The sequence below is a fragment of the Quercus lobata genome, chromosome 1 (genome assembly GCF_001633185.2).
Source record: "Quercus lobata isolate SW786 chromosome 1, ValleyOak3.0 Primary Assembly, whole genome shotgun sequence".
In the NCBI taxonomy this organism is placed as follows: domain Eukaryota; kingdom Viridiplantae; phylum Streptophyta; class Magnoliopsida; order Fagales; family Fagaceae; genus Quercus; species Quercus lobata.
In genome coordinates this window covers 26494276-26516117 of record NC_044904.1, presented here as the reverse complement: position 1 = coordinate 26516117, position 21842 = coordinate 26494276, and the positions used below count along the sequence as shown (strand labels likewise).

Sequence of the window (21842 nt, the reverse complement as noted above, 5' to 3'; positions counted from 1 at the left end):
GTTAATAAAAATAGTAAAAGCTCAAAAATATTTACATGATAGCATGTTAGTGAAATTGTGACAGCAACAGTTCTTAACATGACATGCATATCAAATGAGGAATTTTAAAGTTCTAGCTAACCACTTTAGGCTTTACCAACATTAGCAATTAGAAATTGAAGGAAATGGGGGTTTATTTTATATTTTTATATTTCTTACTAATTTTTTGGTCATTTTATGGACTTTAGTCCAATTGGAGGTTTCTTTTGGACTAGACAACAAATTCCTTTCATTTTGATCTCTAAATAAAGGACCAATACCAAAAAGAGAAAAGCCCAATTGAAGTGTGTGAAAGAATTCTGTAGGCTGGTGATTCTATACAATTCTACAATCCAATTTCTACTTTACAAGCGATCCTTGTAAGATTCAGATTGATTTTGTAGTGCAAATCGTAGAATCTGACTATCCTACGATCTTAGATCGCGATATTAACAATCATACCTGATGATGCCGAAAATAATACCACCAGTGAGTCACACGTTCCTCGCACGTCGCAAATGGCACCTGCACAACGAAAAGGAAGAACCTAGCAGAGAGTACCGGTGTGGTACCGGCCAAACACCCTCCGAAGGTTAAGTCAGAACTATTCTCACTGCTCTAGAGTGCTAGAGAGGGTAAATTATGCGTACCTTGGTTTGTGAAGGTGCTTGGGTTTTTATAGTAGCGAGGGTTGCCCCTCTTTTCCTTGGAGTAGAAGTCTTTTCCTTATAAGAGTTTTCTTGGGCGTATTTTACGGGATTCTTTCCATATAGGAGTCCTTAGATTTCATGAAGTGTGGGGAGCAAGTCATTTACTTGTTCACGCAAACGTGGTGATCACGTATTCATAGACTGACGCCGTCAGTCTATGTTGTTCCGTCAAACTAAGAGCCGTCACCTTCAAGATGTCCAGCTTTATGGTACTCTACATGGGGAGTTCCGTCACTCCAGATCCTCGTCAGCCCTTGAGAAATGCTGACGGCAAAACACATCTCGTCACCCTTGTCCAAAGCATGTACTGTCACCCTTGTCCACTTAATTTATCCTCATCAATACCTATATGACCTTACCTAGTCTTAGACAAGTTCGGTGAACTGTTATGACACTTAAAAAAAAAAGAAAGAAAAATCATATTCTTTTTTATCATCCTTTTAGTACAAAAATATAGAACCAAAAAATAAAATAAAAACACTAATTTTTTTTTTTGGCTAAAATACAAAACCCACCCTTTATGTTTCACCAAAATTCATTTAAATCCTCTAACTTTTGCTTTTGTTCATTTCTGTTTTCTAACATTCAAGTTTATTCAATTAAGGTTTTTCCATTAATTTTTGTTATATGTTGTTGTAGGGGTAAGGGCCCAAGATCGCATATTGGGCCTTGGGCTTTATCCGAGGGGATAAACCGATCCGAGGAGAAGCTATTAATTATGAAACATTCTCAGACCAAGTCCTATAAGTGGAGAGCAAACGAATGGTTGTCCGAGGGGTACATATTCCTCGAACTTAGTAAATATGGTTTGAAATATATGACCCAACAACTAAAGTGACCCACCGAGAGGGTTTAGTGATAGAGATGTGCTTCATGGGCATGAGAGAAGGAAAAGAACTTAAAAATATCTAAGAGAAGGCTGACACCACCACATTAAATGCCTAACAGCTACTTTATTGGCCGCATTTATGTGGAGAAGACCTCTGAACAGTGCTACCTTGGCTCCCGCATTTCACAGAGAATTAAGGAAGGTGGCTGATGGGACAAATACTCAAGTGAGGCTTCAGATGATCAACAAGTGGAGGGTAAAGATGGCACAAAGGAAGATATATAAGGTAGAAAACTCTTCATGGAAAGGGGATCGAAAAATAAAAAGAGAACACTGTAGCAATCTAAACTTTCTTAGTATCCTACTGCGATCAATATATAATAATTGTGTCCTCCTCGGACTGAAAATCCATCAATATCAATGTCTATTACTTGTGCTTAACTGTCATTCTAGTCCAATACTAGTCGTTGCTCAATTCATTAGGATCTAGTTCTTTGATCCATTCTCTACAAATTCATTGTATTGGGCTCTTTGGACCAAGACTCATACACTTTTGGGCTTGGGCCTCAAATCGTGACCCTACAGTTGTGGTTAATTTTCCAATTTTTAAAAATTTTCTTCAAATTTTTTTAATTAAAAAAAAATCAATTAATGATTGAAAAATGTTCCATTTTTTTTTTTCAAAAATCTTTAACAAAAGTTAACGAAAATGCTTTAATTGAATAAATTTGAAACTTAAATTACTGAAATGAACGAAAATAAAATTAGAGGGTTGAAATGAATTTTGAAATATCTTAGAAGGTGGGTTTTGCATTTTAACCTTTATATATATATATATATATATATATACAAAATAGAAAATATATTATAGCCTAATCTAAACAATAAAGTTAATAATACATAAATTCTACCATATTGAAGTTTATAAAATTTGAAATAAAAGCTACCAGAATAGTAACCAACCTCTGACCTAAAAAGATGTAATCATGGTAGGACAACGCATAAGTTGTGTAGGACAATTTGCTTAGCCTAAGCAAGCGTATATTATAGAAAAATAATTCACACTAAAAAAATTATACAAATTTTCTTTATAAAAAAAGTTGACAATTAATTTTTTTTATTATATATAGATAATTTTTATGTAGTATAGAAAAATAATAAATTGTGATATAAAAATAAAAAACAAATAAAGTCAATGTGTTTTGGAGCTTCTTTATAGTTTCTCTACATAAAAGTTCCTTATTTTTGTTCGAAATGTAAGAATATATATAAAAGAAATCAATAAAGTTGAGTAGAAACAAACTCATAAATTAATGATGTTCTGAATAAAAAAAAAAATTATTATCATGATGGCTGTATGTAACGACATGTGATGGTTGGTGTAGGGCGGCGGTCTATGTCAAAGGGAGATTAGAGATTGATAAATCAACGTTTGCCAAGCTAGAGCATAAGACCAAAGAGATAAGGGGAGATCAACCATTACCCGATTCAAAGAAAAAGAAAAAGAAACCGATTAATTTGTGAGGATAAATAGAGAAAAAATTGAAAATAAAAAACAATGAAACAGACAAAACCAAAACTTTTCTTTGATAGACACGTGAATTGAGAGGACACTTTAGGGTGTGTTTGTTTTGGGTGAAAATGGTTTCAGGAAATCATTTTCCGTAAAATAGACTGTTTGGTTGGTTTTGAAAATAGAATTTTCCGGAAATCATTTTTAGTTGACCGTAAAAAAGCAGCGTTGATCACGGAAATTCATTTCCGTTCCTATTTTCACTTCAAATGATTTCCGGAACTGAGACGCACAAAGAGAGCTCACAGACGCGCAAAGGGAGAACGAGAGAGATCGCGTCGTCGATCTCGCGAACGCGCAAAGGGAGAAAGATCGTGCTGTCGATCGCGATCTCGCCTTCGCGCCGATCGCGATCTCGCGAAGCACCGTGCCGATCACGATCGACGCTTCGCGAGATCAGCGTCGATCGCGATCTCGTGAAGCACTGCGCAGATCGCGATCTAGCGAAGCGTCGATCGCGATCTCGCGAAGCACCACGCCGATCTCGCTTTCGCCTCCGTCGTGCGATCTCGCCCCTCGTCGAACCCAGTCACCTCTCTCTCTTCCTTCTTCCCTTAATTTGACCGGATTTGATGAATTTTTTTTCTGGGTTTTGTCTGTGTTTTTCTGAGTTTTGTCTCTTCCTTCTTCTTTTCCAAACACCAGAAAATATTTTTTGAAATTTTTTTTGAAATGCAACCAAACACATGAAAACATTTTTCTTTCCGGAAAATAGCATTTCCGGAAAATAGAATATTTTTCGGAAATGCTTTTACACGAACCAAACACAGCCTTAGTCAAAATCGAGACTATTATTTCATGGTAATGACTGTACTGCTCTCTGACTCTGATAGACACTTCGGTCAAAATTGAGATTCTATTTTCACAATATCAAAATCGATATTGTCTTTCGCAAACACGTATTCCAACCACTAAGCATCCACGTATTACTAAAGTTAAAAATTTAGTTATTTGATACCATAAAAGTTATTTTATATATTATACTTATTCACTTTACAAAACATCTAATAGCAGTAAATCTATTTTAATTTTTAATCCAATAAAATAATATAAATATCATAATAAAATAATATATCTACTACAATAAAATAATATATCCACTACAATAAAACAATAATTACAATCACTGCAACCGTTACCGCTGCTACTACTGCCGCCACCGACTCTTCCACCACCACTGCCCCCACCGCCCCCACTGTCGCTGCCACATAATAGTAAATAATCATCTAGTATTAACAAGTAATTTTTTTAACCCCAAATTAGACTTATACCTTTTTTTTTTTTTTTTTTTTTTTTTTTTGCTAATGTGTGCCCTAAACACAATAATTAACCATTTTTGGAAAAAATTTTCTCAAAAATTGAAAAAGTCTTGACAGCTTTTTCAATTTCCGATAAAATGTTTCCAAAAATAGATGGCTTAATGTGTGTCCTAACCGAACTCTTTTTTTTTACTAAAACAATTTCTCAATCATCATAATAGCAAATAATCATCTAGTGTAACAATAATATTTTGTTTTAACCCCAATTATATATATACAAATTTATATTTTGACTAAAAAAAAATTTCTCAATTGTAATAATAGCCTATTATCTAGTATAATAACAACATTATTTTTTTAAAAACCAAATTATATATATAGAAATTTATATTTGACTAAAACAATCATCTCAATTGTCTAGAAGCAATCTTGGAATAATGTGAACTATAAAATGGAGGAACTTTATAAGAAAACATATAAAATAGAACACATTATAACTGAAACAATGTAGTCCATAGATTACTCACATACATAACTCAAACCAAATTATATGAGGACGTTATTTCTTCATTCATTTTCTCTTGATTTGAACACGTATTTTCTTGATCAAGAAATTGGACCAACTTTCAGAATTCATTTTTTAAAGTTTTGGCCTTTCAACCAGATGGAGTTTCCTTATCCTTACCGTTTGTACATATTTGACTGGTAACAAAATGCATCAAAGATATAAAAAAGAGTTTAATAGTCTGTAAAATCAGTCAACAAAATTGAACTATTTGTGTTAATTTACAATAGACCCCAAAGCACAACATGGGGGGATGGATCCTAAAGATTGAAAATGTAGTCTTTCTTCTCTCTAATGAATCAATATTTCTATCAAGCCTGTGAGTTTCAAATGCTTAAAATTAATTATGAAAATGAGTAAAAGATAGGGGAATTTTCCCACAAATTTCCTATAATTTAAAGCTCCATATATCATCAAATTGCTGGTTAGAGTTTTAGACCACTTCCAAGCCATCATATTTTGTTCTTGTTTTGTCATGTGAGTGGCATTCTTCTATGCCCTTTCTCTTGTTGATGCTGGGGCTCTGATTCCTTGTCTCTTCCCTTCAACAAATGGGGTTTGAGCTTATTCACATCAGATAATTGAACTGGTTTCAAAAAGAACTCTTCTGCTCCTTCTTCCAAGCATCTGATCAAACCAATTAGACCATGTTAGATTAAAAACTGAATCGAACAATTCTCATTTTTTTAAATTTAAAACTAAATGCATTTTTCAACTAAATTAAAACAAAAATGTATGTTATTCCCTTTACCTGTTGATCCTTGATGAGATGTTCTCTGAGGACATGATCACTACTGGTGTATCTTTAAGAGACTTAGATTCCTGCAAATCAAATAATATCGCAAAAAGATTTTAGTTTGCTTCCAAGAAATTTGATTAAACTATGCCAAAAGTGATGACTAAGACATCAAATTTGAATTGATCAACCATAATGTATAGGCCATATTTGATGCACTAAATCCTCAGAAAAGGAAGAAATAAAATAAAATTCTTTAAATTCCATATCTGTAGGTGGAGAATAAGTCAGATATGGAAATTTTTTTAAATACAATATGAAAATCAATTAGAGGTCTGCTAAGTCATTGGGGGATGCATATTTGGCTTGGAAATTTTCGAATCGAATCTCAAATCCAATACAACACACCAAAGTGTGTGTACTACACAATAGAATATGATTATGATTCTTCTGGTTGGCAGGAAATCACTTTCAATGTATCACGTGCACAGAAATATGAAATCTGAAATCTGAAATCTGAAATCAGCCACCATCAAATCAACAGATAAATGAAAATTTTAATACAACTCAAAACTCATGATAGTTGTAAAGCCCTTACACTCTCAATTTTCCTATTTATATGCAAGAACTATGGAATTTCATGATATTGAATTAGAGAAAGTTTAAAAGAATAGAAAAAAAAAATCATTGGAGAATAAAAAAGTATTTTTTTTTTAGCTTTCAGCTATAGTGTACAGTCATATATAGTTGTCGGGGACGTTTTTGTGACAAGGGCGGTTGAATAAGCCTTTAGCTCCCAGCAATGCCAATGTATGAGTTATTGGGTTATTTGCATAACCACTTAATCATTGTGAAATACTAAGTGTTGATGCCATTGAGAGTAAGCCATGTGTTGCAAAGCTTGATTATTAACATGAATTGGTGGAGCCGAAGTTGGTGATTCCATGTTGCAGCCACTATTCCTTCTATGTAATTGTCGACAGCCTCGACACTTTGCATAGACAACAGCTCCGTCTATTTGAGAATGAAGCCACAATTTTTCTGGCAAGTTAAAATTTGTTGTGGCAAGAAAAATTCGCTATCAACCCCTTTTCATGCCAATAGGGATTGTTGAGCATGTTGTAGCATAATTTCTTGTAAGATGGCTTTGGCATAGCCAATCATGATGCCTTTGTTGGCACTTTCATTCCCGAGGCCAATCCCATTGCCAATGTATCATTTTCTAAGGTGGAAGCCACTGCAGACAGCAATGTAGAGCTACAATAGATAGTACCATGGCAGCCATTAGTAAGTTTGAACCATTTTGGTCCGTCTCTCACTTGAGGCTTCGAAGTAAAAAAGAGAGTGACTACAGTCCTAAAGATGGTGACGTTGGATGGTGACCACGACTTTGCTTCAACTTTTTCCTTTGCCTACTTTCTTGCTTTCCCTTTTTTTTTTTTTTTTTTTTTTTTTTTTTTTTTTTTTTTTTTTGTCTTGTATTGAGCCCCAAATTTGAAATTTCGAACTAATTGAAGTGTGTAATATGGACTACTGCCTTGAAAACATTTTCTTTTGTATTTCACCCTAGTGGACAGCCCACTTATGTATAGGGCAACTCCTGTCTAGTTATATTGGTGCCACTTTGAGTTTGTACTGTCATGGTTAGTAGACACAATTTGTATTTTGTACAAAAAAACAATATCTCAACATGTAATTTGAATTTTGGAATAAAAAGAATGATTTGTACCTCAAGGATGTGAATAGTTTGTATTTTGTACTTTGAGAATGAGTTTATACCTTTCTTCAATAGGTTATGAGCATGTTTTTGTTGCGAAAACAACTCTTGTATGGCTGTGACCATTTGAATATGTTAAGAAAAGCTTGCTTTGAAGGGTCGAGTGCACCTTGCGATGAAGTAGCATAATTTTGATAGATTATATGCACTTAGTCTCTTGAGAATGACTTGTGGTTGATTTGATAATTTGTGAATATGGCTTTGCCTTTACAATGGCAAGTCAAGAGACATGTTGCTTGCTTGCCATGTCTTTGCGAACAAGCTTTGGCTAAGTGCACGTCTCGCTGTCTGTGCACCATTTTTCAGTACTCTATTGATGGGCTGATTTGGTTTCACATACGGCAGCTCATATATATTGAAGCTTGGCTCATTGCTTGGTAGTCGACTTATTCTCGACATGTATTAGGTTGCTATTTCGTTAGTTTCAAAAAGCCCCCACATATGGGCTGCATTTTTGTGCATTGCGACTCATGGTGTATTTGTTCGTCACCATTTCATTGGGCGATCACGTTCTCACATACATAGGCTTGCTAATTTCTTGAGGAAGGATTTTATCCTCGTGTATAGCAAATTACCATGTGGCAATGAGATAGTGATTTGTTGTGTCGATTTTCCCATAATGTTTTAGGGATGATTATGTCCACCATGTAATTGATCGCTATGCTTGAATTATAAGATGTTGTGTTGGCTTCAATACCGCTTCGTAAGGCCTGCCTTTGTGAAAATGTTGGCTTTCCCTTCTTTGTTGAGGGCATTGCATCTTCGCAAGTAGGGATCTTGTCACATATGAATGATATGACATCTTGCTGGCTTCCTAATTATTTGGTAGGGATTTTCTTTGAGGACGCATTGGCTTCCCTTCCTTGTTGAGGACTAGTCGTGCCCTCACAAGTAGGGGTATCGCCATAATAAAACATCTCATTGGCTTCCTAGCCATTTGATAGAGCTTATCATTGAGAAAGTATGTGTTTGGCTTTCCCTACCTTATTGAGAGTATTTTTTTTACCCTCGCAAGTAAAGGCTTTGCCGTAAGAGTAATTTGTTGGTTTTCTTGCCATTTTGCAAGGTTTCTCATTAGAAGAAAGCGTTGGCTTTCCCCACCTTATTGAAGGCATTACACCTTCGCATGTAAGGATCTCACCATGCTTGGATAACATGATAGTTCGACGGCTTCCTAGTATTTCATAGGGCTTGCCTTCAAATATTGGTATAAGCGAGACGTATTGTTGTCGCTTATGAACAAGATATTAAAGCAACAAATGATATGCTTCTTGATGAGTTTGGCTACAACCATTCCCATCGCTTTTCTTGAGTCAAATTGCTTTCGCCCACTTAGTGAACTATTTAGTGGCGACAAAGACCTGAATGTACTCATTTAAAGGTGAATGGATAGGTCTGATGAGTTCAAGCCCCCAAGTATAAAAGGCTATGGAGCGCTCACGTTTTGAAGGCTTATATGGTGTGTGCGTAAAAGCTTGGAGTGCACTTGGAAGTGTGGTGACTTTAGCGAATTTTGTTATGCTAAACCAATGGTATCCCATTGCAAAGAGTTGTTGGTAGGATTTATTTCTCCCTTAGTACTCACCATATTTCTTCAAGATGAATTCCAAAAATGGGGTTCCTCATTTGCTATATAGAGGGCAGAATATAATTCCTCTTTGTCGAAGATTTGTTGTGCCGCAGACAGCATCTCCATACTCAGCTAACTTGTCTTTTAATTTTGGGACAATGATAGGCTAAGCGTCGGAGATGTCGGTATAGGGTTGTTTCATTCCCAGCACCATAGTTTTTCTTCCACACTTTGGTTAGCCTCTCTGTCAAAGATACATGGTATCGCAAACAGCGGCTCCATACTTTGCTTTGCTTAGCTTCTAACTTTCGGACAATGATGGGCTAGGTATTAGAGATGTTGGTATAGGGTTGTTGCATCCCTAGCACAACAATTTTTCTCATTGGCCTCTATGTCGCTTATGCCGAGCTTTCACATCAATACTAAGATTCCACTCGAAAATCTTTGGAATAGATTTCCAGCAACTAGCTTGTGATTTTTGAGTTGTTTGACATCAATGTTTAGAGCGAGCTCTAGTGAAGCATTCTTCAAAGTTGCGCGCAAACTTTCCTTATTAGTTGGCTTGGCCGCGGATTTCAATTGCAAGAATTGAGTGACAAGAACAATTTTCTTGATGATGGCAACGTTTGAACTTCCCTCTTCAAGTATAATCTCAAATTCAATAAGGATTAAGGCGTTGTCATGGCTTAGAATGCATGCACTTGTCATGACTTGAGATATATGAACATGCCATGGCTTGGCGTGCCCGGATCAACCAAGATTTTGGATGCGTGAGCTCGTCATAGCTTAGCGTTCATGAGCGTGTCATAGCTTCGGTGAAAGGGAATTAAGTTTGGATTTTCTTTGTTGTTGGGTGCTTCGAGAAGGTTTCCGTTTCACCCTATGTGCAAATGTGATTTATATTAGTAAGTGATAGTCATGGCCAAGCGAAGTAGCATAAACGACTTATAAAAAATATTTTGATTAAAAATTTGAAAAATTAAATGGTTTAAAAGATATGTATAAAAAAATGAATTAGTGAAGATAGTGCTCGAGAGTCTTAGCTTAAGCGTGCTTTAACAATAGTATGTCGCTCGTATGACTTCAAACTTGGCTTATGAAATGTCGCTTCTTAAAGACTTTATGTATGGTGTCTCGCAACCTTAAGGCTTGGTGCATGGAACGTCTAGCGCCTTATGGTGGGCCATTTAGCTATGGCCTTTACCTCTTTGGTGAAGAGGTCATTTAGTAGTGACGCCAAAAATGTTTAGCTGTGAAGGGTTGCACATAGCAGCAATTATTGTTGTGCCAAATTGAGTTAATCACCTATGGCAGCCCCCATATGCTCGGCACTGGCTCAGCAACAATACAACTTGATGTATGGTATGTCGCTACCTCAAGGCTTGGTGTTTGGAATATCTAGCGCCTTGCGGTGGGCCATTTAGCTATGGCCTTTAGCTATTTGGTGAAGACTTTGTTCAGCAGTGATGCCAAAAATATTTAGCAGCGAAGGGTCGCACACAGCAACGATTGTTGTTGTGCCAAAATAATTTAATCACCCGCGATAGCCCCCATCTGCTTGGCGCTAACTCAGCAACAATACAACTTGATGTATGGTATGTCGCTACCTCAAGGCTTGGTGTATGGCATATCTAGTGCCTTGCGGTAAACCATTTAGCTATGGCCTTTAGCTATTTGGTGAAGACTTCATTTAGCGGTGACGCCAAAAATATTCAGCTACGAAGGGTCGCATATAGTGGCAATTATTGTTGTGCCAAAATGAGTTAATCACCCACGGCTCCCATACGCTCAATGCGTGAGGGGTTCTTGGTTTTGAAATTGATGTTTAGAGTTTTGCGTTGTTGATTATTGGTTGGAACCGTCATTCGCTTCGCGGTTGGATTTGTGGCTCGCCATTTTTGCATTTTCAAGCTACAACAAAAATTTTCACAAATATCATGTAAAGCAAGAGATATATGATGATTCATCCATAAGAATGATAGCTAAAAAATAATAATATAGAAGAGTGGAAGATTTTTTTTTTTTTTTTCTTGAATAAGAAAGTTGATTTTCCCTCCATCCTTCACTTCTTGGGTGGTTTCCGGAGGTTGGAGCGATTTCGTCACACGATTTGAAGCATCTCCAGCAGATCAATGAGCTAAGGATAGAAGTTATTTCAGCTCAAAGTATCATACGATTTCTCTTAGAAAGACAAGTTGGTGTGAGAAACATCATCTTTTTACTAGTTTCACATCTTCGGATACATGACTTCTCTTGTTTCAGCTGCTTGACTCCCCAGCGGAGTCGCCAACATGTCGTGGACGTTTTTGTGACAAGGGTCGAAAATGCGAGAATGGCTCAAATCTCCCCTTGGGTTCTTTAGAAGTGTTTATTTGTGGAGAATCAAGCCAAAAATTCCAAATGTATAATGAACAAAAGGCTAATGGTGCTTTGACAAGAGAAAATCAAAATGCTAATAATGAAAGTGCAGAAAAAGCATAAAAACATAACAGGTCTGGAACTTCGACCCACAGTCACATAGAAGAAGAAATTGAGGAAGGTCGTGAGGAAGAGAGGGAAGGTTCTCCTGTACTCATATTTCCACCCCTAAGGTTCAGAATTGTGAGAATGTCTCTTGGCTCAGTGGATTTTTGCTCTCAAGTTTCAGCTCTCTAGGGAAAACGTGGTTTAACAGGTCTGAAACTTTGACCCACAGTCACACAGAAGAGGAATTTGAGGGAGGTCGTGAGGAAGAGAGGGAAAGTTCCCCTGTACCCATATTTCCATCCCCAAGCTTCGGAATTGTAAGATTGTTAATTGGCTACATGGGCTTTTGCTCTGAAGTTTCAGGTCTTTAGGTAGGACGTGGCTGCCTTATTTTGAATCTGATTGGGGCCTTTTGTATTGAACTTGGAGTGCTCTAAGTGACTGGTTTTTGAGTAGTAGAAGAGGCTTTTATCCCCTATGATACTATTTTGGTGTTTTGGCTTGAGTTGCTTTTGTTTAAGGAAGAGTTTGGTATGCTTTTAGCATGATTTTGGAAATAAAGTGGGTTTTTTTTAATTTGTTGCCTTTGGTCAGAAATTTCAGACCATTGGGAGGGTCACCTAAGTGAGGGCTAGCAGATGGAGTTGGCCAATGGGAGAAAACTATGTTTAAAGAAAAAAATGGTTTGGGCAGAAACTTTGGGCTACAGTCACACAGAGCATAAAAGCTGTTTTGGGGTTGAAATTTTGGATACAAGACCTCCTCCATGAGCCTGAGGTGTTACCAGTATCCCGTGCCCACTTGGTAGCATGCATGGGCTGGGCTCATGCAAAAGGTCCGAAAGGAACCGACCCATATCCTCCAAACCACACTTTCTCAATTTCCCCAATACGTCGCGTGGGCTTGGGCCATGCTTAAAAGAGTAAAATATAATATAATACATGAATTGAGCTCACAAGGAAGTCGGGCTTATTTGAATCGGGCTTGTATAAAAATGTGTCGCGAAAATGAGTATCAACAATAGTTATGCACTATTGTAAGATAGGAAAAAATTATAACTATAGCTTCACTGCAACACTCTTTTTAGTATACTGTGATGCTAAAAATAACTTTTTAGTTTTTTAGTACCACTATTGCTAGTGCTCGTAATTAGTAAATAGTCAACAGTCTTTTTGCCTAAAAAAATGATATGTTCACAATATTTTTACAACAAATTATAAATGGCAAGTTATCACTTATTTTTATTGTTGGGGAAAAAAGTAATCATAATGTTAGATTCAAATTTGAATCAATAACAACTAACCACCTATAATTTGTTATAAAAATATTGTGAACGAACCTCTCTTTTAACTAGTGACAACTTTTCACTTATAAGCTGAATATATATCCAACTCATGATGCCGGCTTCTTCATCACTAAATCAAATAAATAAAAAACAAACCAACAAACTCCTACTATTTGAACCCCACCCCCCCCAAAAAAAAAAAAAAAAAAAAACACACACACACATAATATTGGGTAAAAATAAAGATATAGATAAACGTATTAAATTCATACCAGTATACCTACTGGCTGTGGTTGGTCCAAAATACACAAATATCTAGTCAAAGACTTTTTATTTTATTTTAAAAGAAGTAGAAAGGAGATGCAAAAAAGCTTTTGCTTTTTGACACTTTCAGTCATCAAATCAAAGTACACTACAATGACTACGCGTGAAAAAATTGCCTAATGCCAGGAGGATTTATTCTTGAGAAGTGTCCTCTCACCACAAACACTGTAACTCCCAATTTCGGACATGAATTCCGTCAAAGTTAAACCAACTACGCAGTGCCATGTGGTGGCTATGCCTTATCCAGGTCGCGGCCACATCAACCCCATGATGAACCTCTGCAAGATACTAGCTTCCAAAAAGAAGGATATTCTCATCACCTTCGTTGTCACTGAAGAATGGCTCAGTTTCATCGGCTCCGATCCTAAGCCCGACAACATTCGCTTCAGCACCATACCTAACGTTATCCCATCGGAGCTAGTCCGCGCCGCTGACATTTACTCCTTCTTCGAAGCTACCATGACAAAGTTGGAAGCTCCGTTTGTGCAGCTCCTTGATCAGCTTGAGCTACCCGTTACAGTTATCATGGCTGATACTGTGCTTTCCTGGGTAGTTGGCGTCGGCAACCGGAGGAATATTCCGGTCGCATCGCTTTGGACTATGTCACCGTCTATGCTCTCGACGACCATTCAACGTTTTCAAGCTGATTACATCTCAGGTGAGTACATCTTTACAGTATGTCACAAATTTCTTTTTGTTAAGTTTCTGTAAGTGGGAAGTATAAAATTAATTTCAGAATTATTCATTTAATTTTATTTCAAAATATGTGAATTACTACTAGTTATCCAACTCCTAATTTCTATTGATACAACTAAATTTGGGTGTTTTAGAAGAAGCTGAGGAGCGGGTAGTGGATACTGCTCATGATCAGAGAGTTCAACAAATGTCACAAAGGTTTTTCGAAGCTTGTTCATGTGTAACCAAAGCACAATATCTCTTATTGGCTTCCATTTATGAGTTGGAATCCGAGACAATTGAGGTTCTAAACTCACAATTCTCATTTCCTGTATATGCTGTGGGCCCAACCATACCTCTCTTAGATCTTGAAGAAAATATGAATCCCGGTAACCAAAACTATCTAAACTGGCTAGATTGCCAACCTAGAAGTTCAGTTCTATATATTTCAATGGGAAGCTTTCTTTCAATTTCTAGTGCCCAAATGGATGAAATTGCAATTGGTTTGCACGATAGTGGTGTCAGATTCTTATGGGTTGCGCGTGATGAGACCTGCAGGTTGAATGAAGTTTGTGGTGATATGGGGTTAGTAGTGCCTTGGTGTGACCAGTTGAAAGTCTTATCTCATTCTTCTATAGGAGGCTTTTGGTCACACTGTGGGTGGAATTCCACTAAAGAAGGTATGTTCTATGGTATTCCTTTTCTTACATATCCTATAGGATTTGATCAGATTCATAATAGTAAGCTAATTGTGGAGGATTGGAAAATTGGGTGGAGGGTGAAGAAAGATGTGGGAGCAGACAATTTGGTGACAGGAGCGGAAATTGCAAAGTTAGTGACGAAATTTATGGATTTGGAAAGTGATGAAATGAAAGAAATTAGATCAAAAGCAAGTGAAGTTCAACACATATGTCAACGTGCGATTGTCAAAGGAGGATCATGTGAAAGCAGCATCAATGCTTTCATCAAGGACCTCTCAAATTGCGATGGTTATTGAGTTAACAATAATTTTTTTGTTCTTGGTTTCACAACCATAGAATGCTAGTGTCCCTTTGTTTTATGAAAAAATCCATGTTGATCTGTTGTTGTTGTTGTTGTTGTTTTTTTTTTTTTTTTTTTTTTGGATAATTGGATAGTTAAGGAGGGGACTTTGATATCTAGATATCTCTTTTAGAAATACTGGGAAGTGTAGTTGAACTACAAAGCCCTTGACATGTTAATATTAAATTTGGTTGTAAGGTTCACCAATTACCAACATCAATAAAGTTGAATCCATGCTTCTTTCTTTTTTTTCTTTTTTTTTTTTTTTTATATATATGTGTGTATTTATTTATTTTAGGGTCTAGCAAATAGAAATTAAGTACGTATCTTATGATATTAACATCATCATCATCATTGGCAGTGGTGGGGGTGGTGGTTTGAAGAAAAATTTATTAAAATTCTCGTAATCTAGTAGCTTTGAATATTTATTGTAAAACTAGAGTCTGAATGCCTTTAAAGGTGTCGAAAATCTTGTACCTCAATAACATTGCTTATTATTCTTTATAGGGAGAATAAAGATTTGAATCTCCATCTCTATGGAATTATAATATTGATGATATGAATTCATAGTATTTCATCTCAAACTTGGTCTTTTTTTAAAGAGTAAACTATATTTTGACCTTAACTCTTGGGGTTGTTTTTATTTTGGACTTTGTTGGGAAATTTAGACCCCGGTTAATAGAATTAACAAGTTTTAAATTCAAATTGTTAATTAGATTTATTATGAATAAATCTTGTTAAAACAAATAAATATCAATATCATGTACAGAGAAATAGTAAATAAGACAAGATATGATGACTTAGGAAAACCAATGAAACAAACTAGTTTCACAGTAAAAATTTGGGGGGAAACCTTCCCCAAAAGCAATTCACTATAGTAAAGAGAAGTTTCAGATCTAGTACAAAATTTTTGTTCCTAGACTCTACAATCCCCGTAGATGAATTTACAGCAAAAACCTTCTACCTCTTCAGAACCTCTGAACTCTTCAATATATGAATGTCACCAATGATGCACGGATCCTAGTGCGTGACTAACTCCAGCAACTTAAAGAAGATGTTGTTGGCTGCAAAGTTCTTCACTTCATCAATAATAAAGATCAAAAAGCACTTAGTTACAAAACCCTAAGGCGCAAAAATGCAGTAACTTCTTGCAGATTGAATAAGGCATTAGGTCACTTTCTGCATGTGTTCTCTATGTATAACAGCCTTTAAAATAAGCCTTATGATAGGCCAAAAATGAATTGACCCCTTGTGATGAATTAATTAATTAATTAGCCAAGTTTATTAATTAATCAAATTAACATGCAAATGCGTGGTAGCACAAACAAATCACCAATAAATTAAAGTATGCAGTAGAAAATAAATTAATACGGTGATTTGTTTACGAATGGGGAAAACCTACAAGGTAAAAACCCCACCGGGTGATTTTAATCACCACTCCCAAGAATCCACTATTATCACAACAAGCGGTTACAAGTAAAGAAATCTTAGTACCTTATACCAACCTACAATTGAACCCTTACCTCAATACCCAATTGGACTTGTTTTGTAGTGACAATCTCTCCTTGTAATGCACGGCTCCCAGTACGTGACTAACCAATTGCGCAGATCCTAGTACGCGACTTTAATCACCAACTAGAGAAGGTTGTTGGCTGCAAAGTTCTTCAGTTCATCACACGATGAAGATCAAGAAGCTCCTTAGTTACAAAACCCTACGGTGCATAAACACAGCAGCTTCTTCACAAGAAAGATGAACTAGGGCAAATTCTGTCTCCGGTCACAATTTGCTTGAACAAATTTTGCTCAATACTTGTGCAACTTGTGTCACCTTTGATGGCCCTTAAAATAATCATTTTATATATCTAGGGTTGTGAGAAAAGAAAACACAAACATACAATCATGGATTGGAATCAAAACATAACTAAAACTTTGTTTTTCATAAACCTCGACAGATGTCTATCTGTCAAGCCACGGGTTAGAACAGCTCTTCAAGGCTCAATAGATGGCTAGCTGTTGAGCTGGATATCGAGTTTTAATGACAGACACTTTTTAGACTTGAATCTTGGACAGACTTGCATGGATTTAACACTTGAACTTGAAACAAGGTTTCTTGAAATATTAAACACATCCTAGATCTACCCAATTACAAGTAAAATACGTTTTGTCAAAGGATTAGCTAATTACATAAAATAGTGACATATGTTTCTAACAAGTGAATCACATATGTCCTAACACCTTATATATATCTAGGGTTGTGAGAAAAGAAACCCTACATATATATGTCATCATAAGCTAAAAATCAGATTTGAAAATTCTGATTTTGTAGATCTCGACAGATTCAGCTTCTATCGAGTTTCTATCGAACTTTCTTCATTAAGTCTCGATAAATACTGTTTTTGTTGAGTTATCTGTTGAGCTTTAATGAATAGTTTTTCTTTACTTATTTCTTGGTCCAATCTTCATGGCTTTAATACTTGATTTGAACACTTGGCTTGAATAACATATTTCTTGAAGTACTAAACCTATCCTAGATCTACCCGATTACAAGTAAAGTGCATTTTGTTAAAGGATTAGCCAATTACATAAATTATGTCCTTAACAAGCTTTAACATTTGATTCCATTTTCACAAGAGATCTATCATCCATCTCTGTTAGTAGTCTCATGATTAAGTGCCTGATGGGTGCTTAGTCATTAAACCATATATGATATCACCCATTTAATGCTAGCTATCACCATAAGTCATGTCACCCATATGCTTGAACAGGACCAAAAAAAATATTAAAAAAAAAAAAAAAAAAAAACCCAACTAAGAATGACACCATACCACCATTGTAGTCAAGAAGCTCAAACCCCATGTTGCTCTCTCAAAGACCGCCCATTCATAAGTATTCCATCGAACAAGTTTTGGGTAGGAGTGCCAATCCCAATTGGCGAAAAGGGTGTGAACAAAAAAAAAGGGCAACAAAGAATAGCACCAACACCTAATCACACACAGCCTCACATTGATAACCTTATCCCACTTGATATCCCAATAAGAAAGCTTATTACACACACACACACACACACACACACACAAAATCCCCTAAGGGTATGTTTGGCTAGAGTGAAAAGTGGTTGGATGGAAAATAAAAAAGAGAAAAATGAGGAAAAAATGGTTGGAGTAGCTGTTTGGTTGAGAGGAGAGACGGGAGAGAAAACTGGTTGAGTCTAGGTGTTTTCTCCTCAAATTCACCAAAACTCAATCTCCCCAAATTTGGGAGATTATAGTAGAGAAAACAAAGAGCAAATCTTCTTGTTACTTTTAAAAAAATATACCCTAACAGAAACATTTTGGAAGTTTTAGGCCTTTTGGCTGCTTTTATTTTTGTGTCTTTTTCTGGATGTTTCCTCCTCCTCCTCCTCCTTCTTCTTCTTCTTCTATTATTGTTATTATTATTATTATTATTATTATTTTCCTTCTTTTTTCTGTGGGTGCTCATATGTTTCTTACTTTTTTTTCTCATCAGTTTTGGTTGGTTTTTGTTTTTGTTTTTGTTTTTTTGAAAACATTTTTAGATTAATTTCTTTATTTTATATTTTCATTTTAATGAAGTGCCCATCTATACACAATTTTTAAAGTATATAATGTGTTACCTTTTGTTTTATTTTTAATAGGGACATGAGAGTAAATTATAAAAACTCTATTTTCAGTCCTCTTATTTTTCATCTCAACCAAACAAAAAAGTTTTCTATCCTCCACATTTCTACCCTCTCAACTAAATATAAATGAGGGAAACTAAAATCTTTTCTATCATCCCACTTTTCCATTCTCTCCATATTTTTATCTTCCCACTTCTCTATTCTCTCAACCAAATGGGCCCTTAATATGTGGCATCGACGATCGCATTAAGTGCCTTGATGCACACATCCCAAAAGATTTTCTTATAATCAACCACAACCTAAAGCCAAATTGATGGAAACCTATATCAACATTTGGCCATTGGGGAGGCTATGGACCTTGATATGACTCCAATCTAGGGGTGTTCGCAGAGCGGTGTGGTGCGGGTTTGAGCCATTTTTAGCACCCCACTTTGCGATGTGGTTTACCCAAAACTATAACCGCATCACACGTTATTTTTGCGGTCACATATGCGATGCAGTGTGGTTTAGAGTTTAGCCGAAAATCATAACTGCATTGCACTTTATTTTTGCGATCACATGTGAAGTACGGTATATAAGATGCGATTTGTACGGTTAGAAGCTGGTATATTTTTCAAATTTTGGGTTTTTCTGCCCAGCCTAACATTGATTTTTCCCTTTGTATTGGGCCAAGTCTTAACTATTGAGTTCGTTTTTCTTTATTTTGGGCTGGCTTTCCTAATCAACACTTGCTAGGATTATTAATTTTTTTTAAAAAAACTAGGGTAATTAAACTATTAGTAATATATTTAATATTAAAAAAAAATATATATATATATATATATATATATTAATATATAGAGAGGGTGCGGTGCACTATTACTTGCGGTGCCGTATGGTTATGCCATTTTACGAGCGGTTTTGATGCGGTTTGGTGAACACCCCTACTCCCATCAATAACTCCACGCATGTTAGGTAGCGAGGTGAGCTCATTGCAACTTGTGTGGTTGCAATCAAGTGTTGACAACTAGCAGGGATCTTGGTGAACTTGGATAAAGCTTAGTGGCCAAGAGGCGAGTGACCATGTTTTAGCAGAGATGTTAAGAGAGAGACAAGAGAGGACCATTGCAACTAGGTACAGAGGATGGATTTCAATTGTTAGGAGGGCCGAGATATGAACAAATAAATTCATGAAAATTCAAATTAAAACCTAAGTAGTGTTAACAAACTATCAAGAAGACACAAAATAATTGTTTCTCAATACATTGTAATGCAATTATCTATCAAAAAGAAACTTGACATTCTTTTAAATGCCAGAAATTATTTATGATTGATCTATACTAAATTTTGCTACAATACTTGTAGGGTTAAGGGCCCAAATCATATATTGGGCCTTGGACCTTGGCCGAGAGCATGAATAGTCCGAGGAGGAACGAATGATAATGAATGGTTCAAACCCAAGACTTAATGAGAAAGATACAAGTGGGAAGGTGGTCTGAGGACAAATATCTCCTCAAACATGGTAAATACAGCTCAACTATGTATTCCAACAATCAGGGTGACCTTCCAAGAAGTTCCAGTGATAGTGACGTGCATCATGAACATAAGAGAAGGAGGGGAATCCAAAAATATCTAAGGGAAAGCTGCTACCACCACATTAAATGCACTGCAGCTACTTTTCTGACCGCATTTATATGGAAAAGACTCCTGAATAGTGCTGTCTTGGCTACCACAACTCACAGAAAGCCAAAGAGGGTGTCTAATGGAACAGGTACTCAAGTAATGACTCAAATGACCAATAAGTGTAGGATCAAGATGGTCCAAAGAGATATATATATATATATATATATATAATGTAAGAGATCCTCCATGAGAAGGAAATCGGAAAAAGGAAGAGAGAACATTGTAGCCATCGAAATTATACTTGCAATAGGTTTAATTGATTTATATCAAGATTTACCTCCTCAGACGGGGAATTCATTCAAATCAGTGCTTCTTACTTTTGCTTGATCATCCTTTAAATCCATACTAGCCATTGTTCAATTCATTAGGACCTAATTTTTCGACCCACTCTCTACAAATTTATTGTACTGGGCCAATATCCCATACATTTTAGGTTTGAGCTGCAAAACGTGTCCCTACAATACTAATTATTATTACTAAGTAAAAATACATGAAAAAAATCTAAATTAAAAAAAAAAAAATGAGCTCCAAAAATGTTAAACTAAAATATTAATTATTTATTGTCTTTTTCATGTAATTATAAAAATGTCAAACTAAAAGACAAAACAAACACAACAATCTCATTAAATTACCATGTTGAAATGTGAAATTAAAAAAAAAATGGTTACATAAAAAAAGTAGCCAAGTAGGATTTACCAAAGAATATAAATTTTGGACAAGTTTGTAGGAACAAAAAAATAAATGCCCTCCAAAATTAACAAAATTAATTATAAAAACAAATAGTGCAAACAAAAATATAAGGATGATATAAAAAGAAATATAAATATATATATATATATATATATTAAACAAACCCCGGCCCATACTCACGTCACGTGCAAAAGAGGTGGGGTTGCTAACTAAACTTATGGCATGGCAGGCTTGGCAGCCAAGCCCAATGTCATTACCCATTTTAATAATAATAATAATAATAATAATAAATAAATAAATAAATGGGAGAAGATGTAGGTGGGAGTGGGACATGTTGTTAAGTGAAATAACTTCCTGCCGCATCACTCCGACAATTCTAAAGGTAAATTACAACGTCATCTATATGGTTTGATCAAAATTTAAGTTGTTAAAAATTTGATACTTTATCCATTTGAAATATGACCGAAATTTAAGTTGACTAATTGTAATTTGAAATTCCATGATGTAAGTGTTCTGCTGGATTATTTTTTATTTTATTCAATCTTGTATTTTTATGTTTTTTGAGGAGAGAGACATAAAAGTGAAGCGAAATTACATATTTAGTCATGTTTTTAACCGAGGTGGTTTACAGAACTCTAACTGAGCTAATCTCATGTAAATAAAGTGTTAAATTTCAAACCATAAGTAGGCAACTTAAATTTTGGTCAAATCATAGATGAGTAAATTGTAATTTGCCCTGCGAGAAGGGCTACGTCCACAACATTTTTACAATATTTTTACAACAAATTAAAGGTGATAAGTTGTTATAGGTTTAAATTTGAACCTAACACTAAGATTACTTTTTTTCTCCAATAATAACAACTAGTAACAACCTGCTACTTAGAATTTGTCGTGAAAATATTGTGAACATATAATTTTTCTTTGCCCTAATTCCAAAAGAAAAATGTAGCTGAAAATCAGCTACAATCCACACCAACTGCCCGTGAAAGAAGCAAGTGCAGTACTACATCAGTTGAGAAAAA

General features: G+C 35.7%; 2 protein-coding genes and 1 pseudogene across 3 annotated transcripts; 2 read left to right on the top strand and 1 right to left on the bottom strand.

The window, feature by feature from the left end:
* The window catches only part of LOC115951682, a 36781-nt pseudogene extending 35408 nt beyond the window's left edge, over positions 1–1373 (top strand).
* A 4054-nt stretch (positions 1374–5427) lies between these two features.
* Positions 5428–9745, bottom strand: LOC115951672 (two-component response regulator ARR9-like). The gene is made up of 3 exons (XM_031068836.1): positions 9461–9745; positions 5706–5776; positions 5428–5581 (listed from the first exon to the last, which is right to left on the bottom strand). Exons 1-3 carry the CDS (start codon positions 9743–9745, stop codon positions 5428–5430), a joined length of 510 nt encoding a protein of 169 aa, XP_030924696.1.
* Positions 9746–13150: 3405 nt separating this feature from the next.
* LOC115985115 (UDP-glycosyltransferase 87A1-like) lies at positions 13151–15080 on the top strand. 2 transcript variants are annotated; one of them, XM_031108094.1, is made up of 3 exons: positions 13151–13770; positions 13943–14467; positions 14572–14665. In XM_031108094.1, exons 1-3 carry the CDS (start codon positions 13299–13301, stop codon positions 14649–14651), a joined length of 1077 nt encoding a protein of 358 aa, XP_030963954.1. In that variant the 5' UTR covers positions 13151–13298; the 3' UTR covers positions 14652–14665. The 2 variants fall into 2 exon arrangements, with proteins under 2 accessions (XP_030963954.1, XP_030963947.1); XM_031108087.1 differs by having other exon boundaries at positions 13152–13770; positions 13943–15080.
* The last annotated feature ends 6762 nt before the right edge of the window (positions 15081–21842 follow it).

Coding starts and splice junctions, on each gene's coding strand:
- LOC115985115 (XM_031108087.1), top strand. CDS start 13,299: ATGAATTCCGTCAAAGTTAAACCAACTACGCAGTGCCATGTGGTGGCT. Junction 13,771..13,942: donor TCAAGCTGATTACATCTCAG/GTGAGTACATCT, acceptor TGGGTGTTTTAG/AAGAAGCTGAGGAGCGGGTA.
- LOC115951672 (XM_031068836.1), bottom strand. CDS start 9,745: ATGACAAGTGCATGCATTCTAAGCCATGACAACGCCTTAATCCTTATT. Junction 5,777..9,460: donor GATTTTCGAGTGGAATCTTA/GTATTGATGTGA, acceptor TTTGATTTGCAG/GAATCTAAGTCTCTTAAAGA. Junction 5,582..5,705: donor ATCTCATCAAGGATCAACAG/GTAAAGGGAATA, acceptor TGGTTTGATCAG/ATGCTTGGAAGAAGGAGCAG.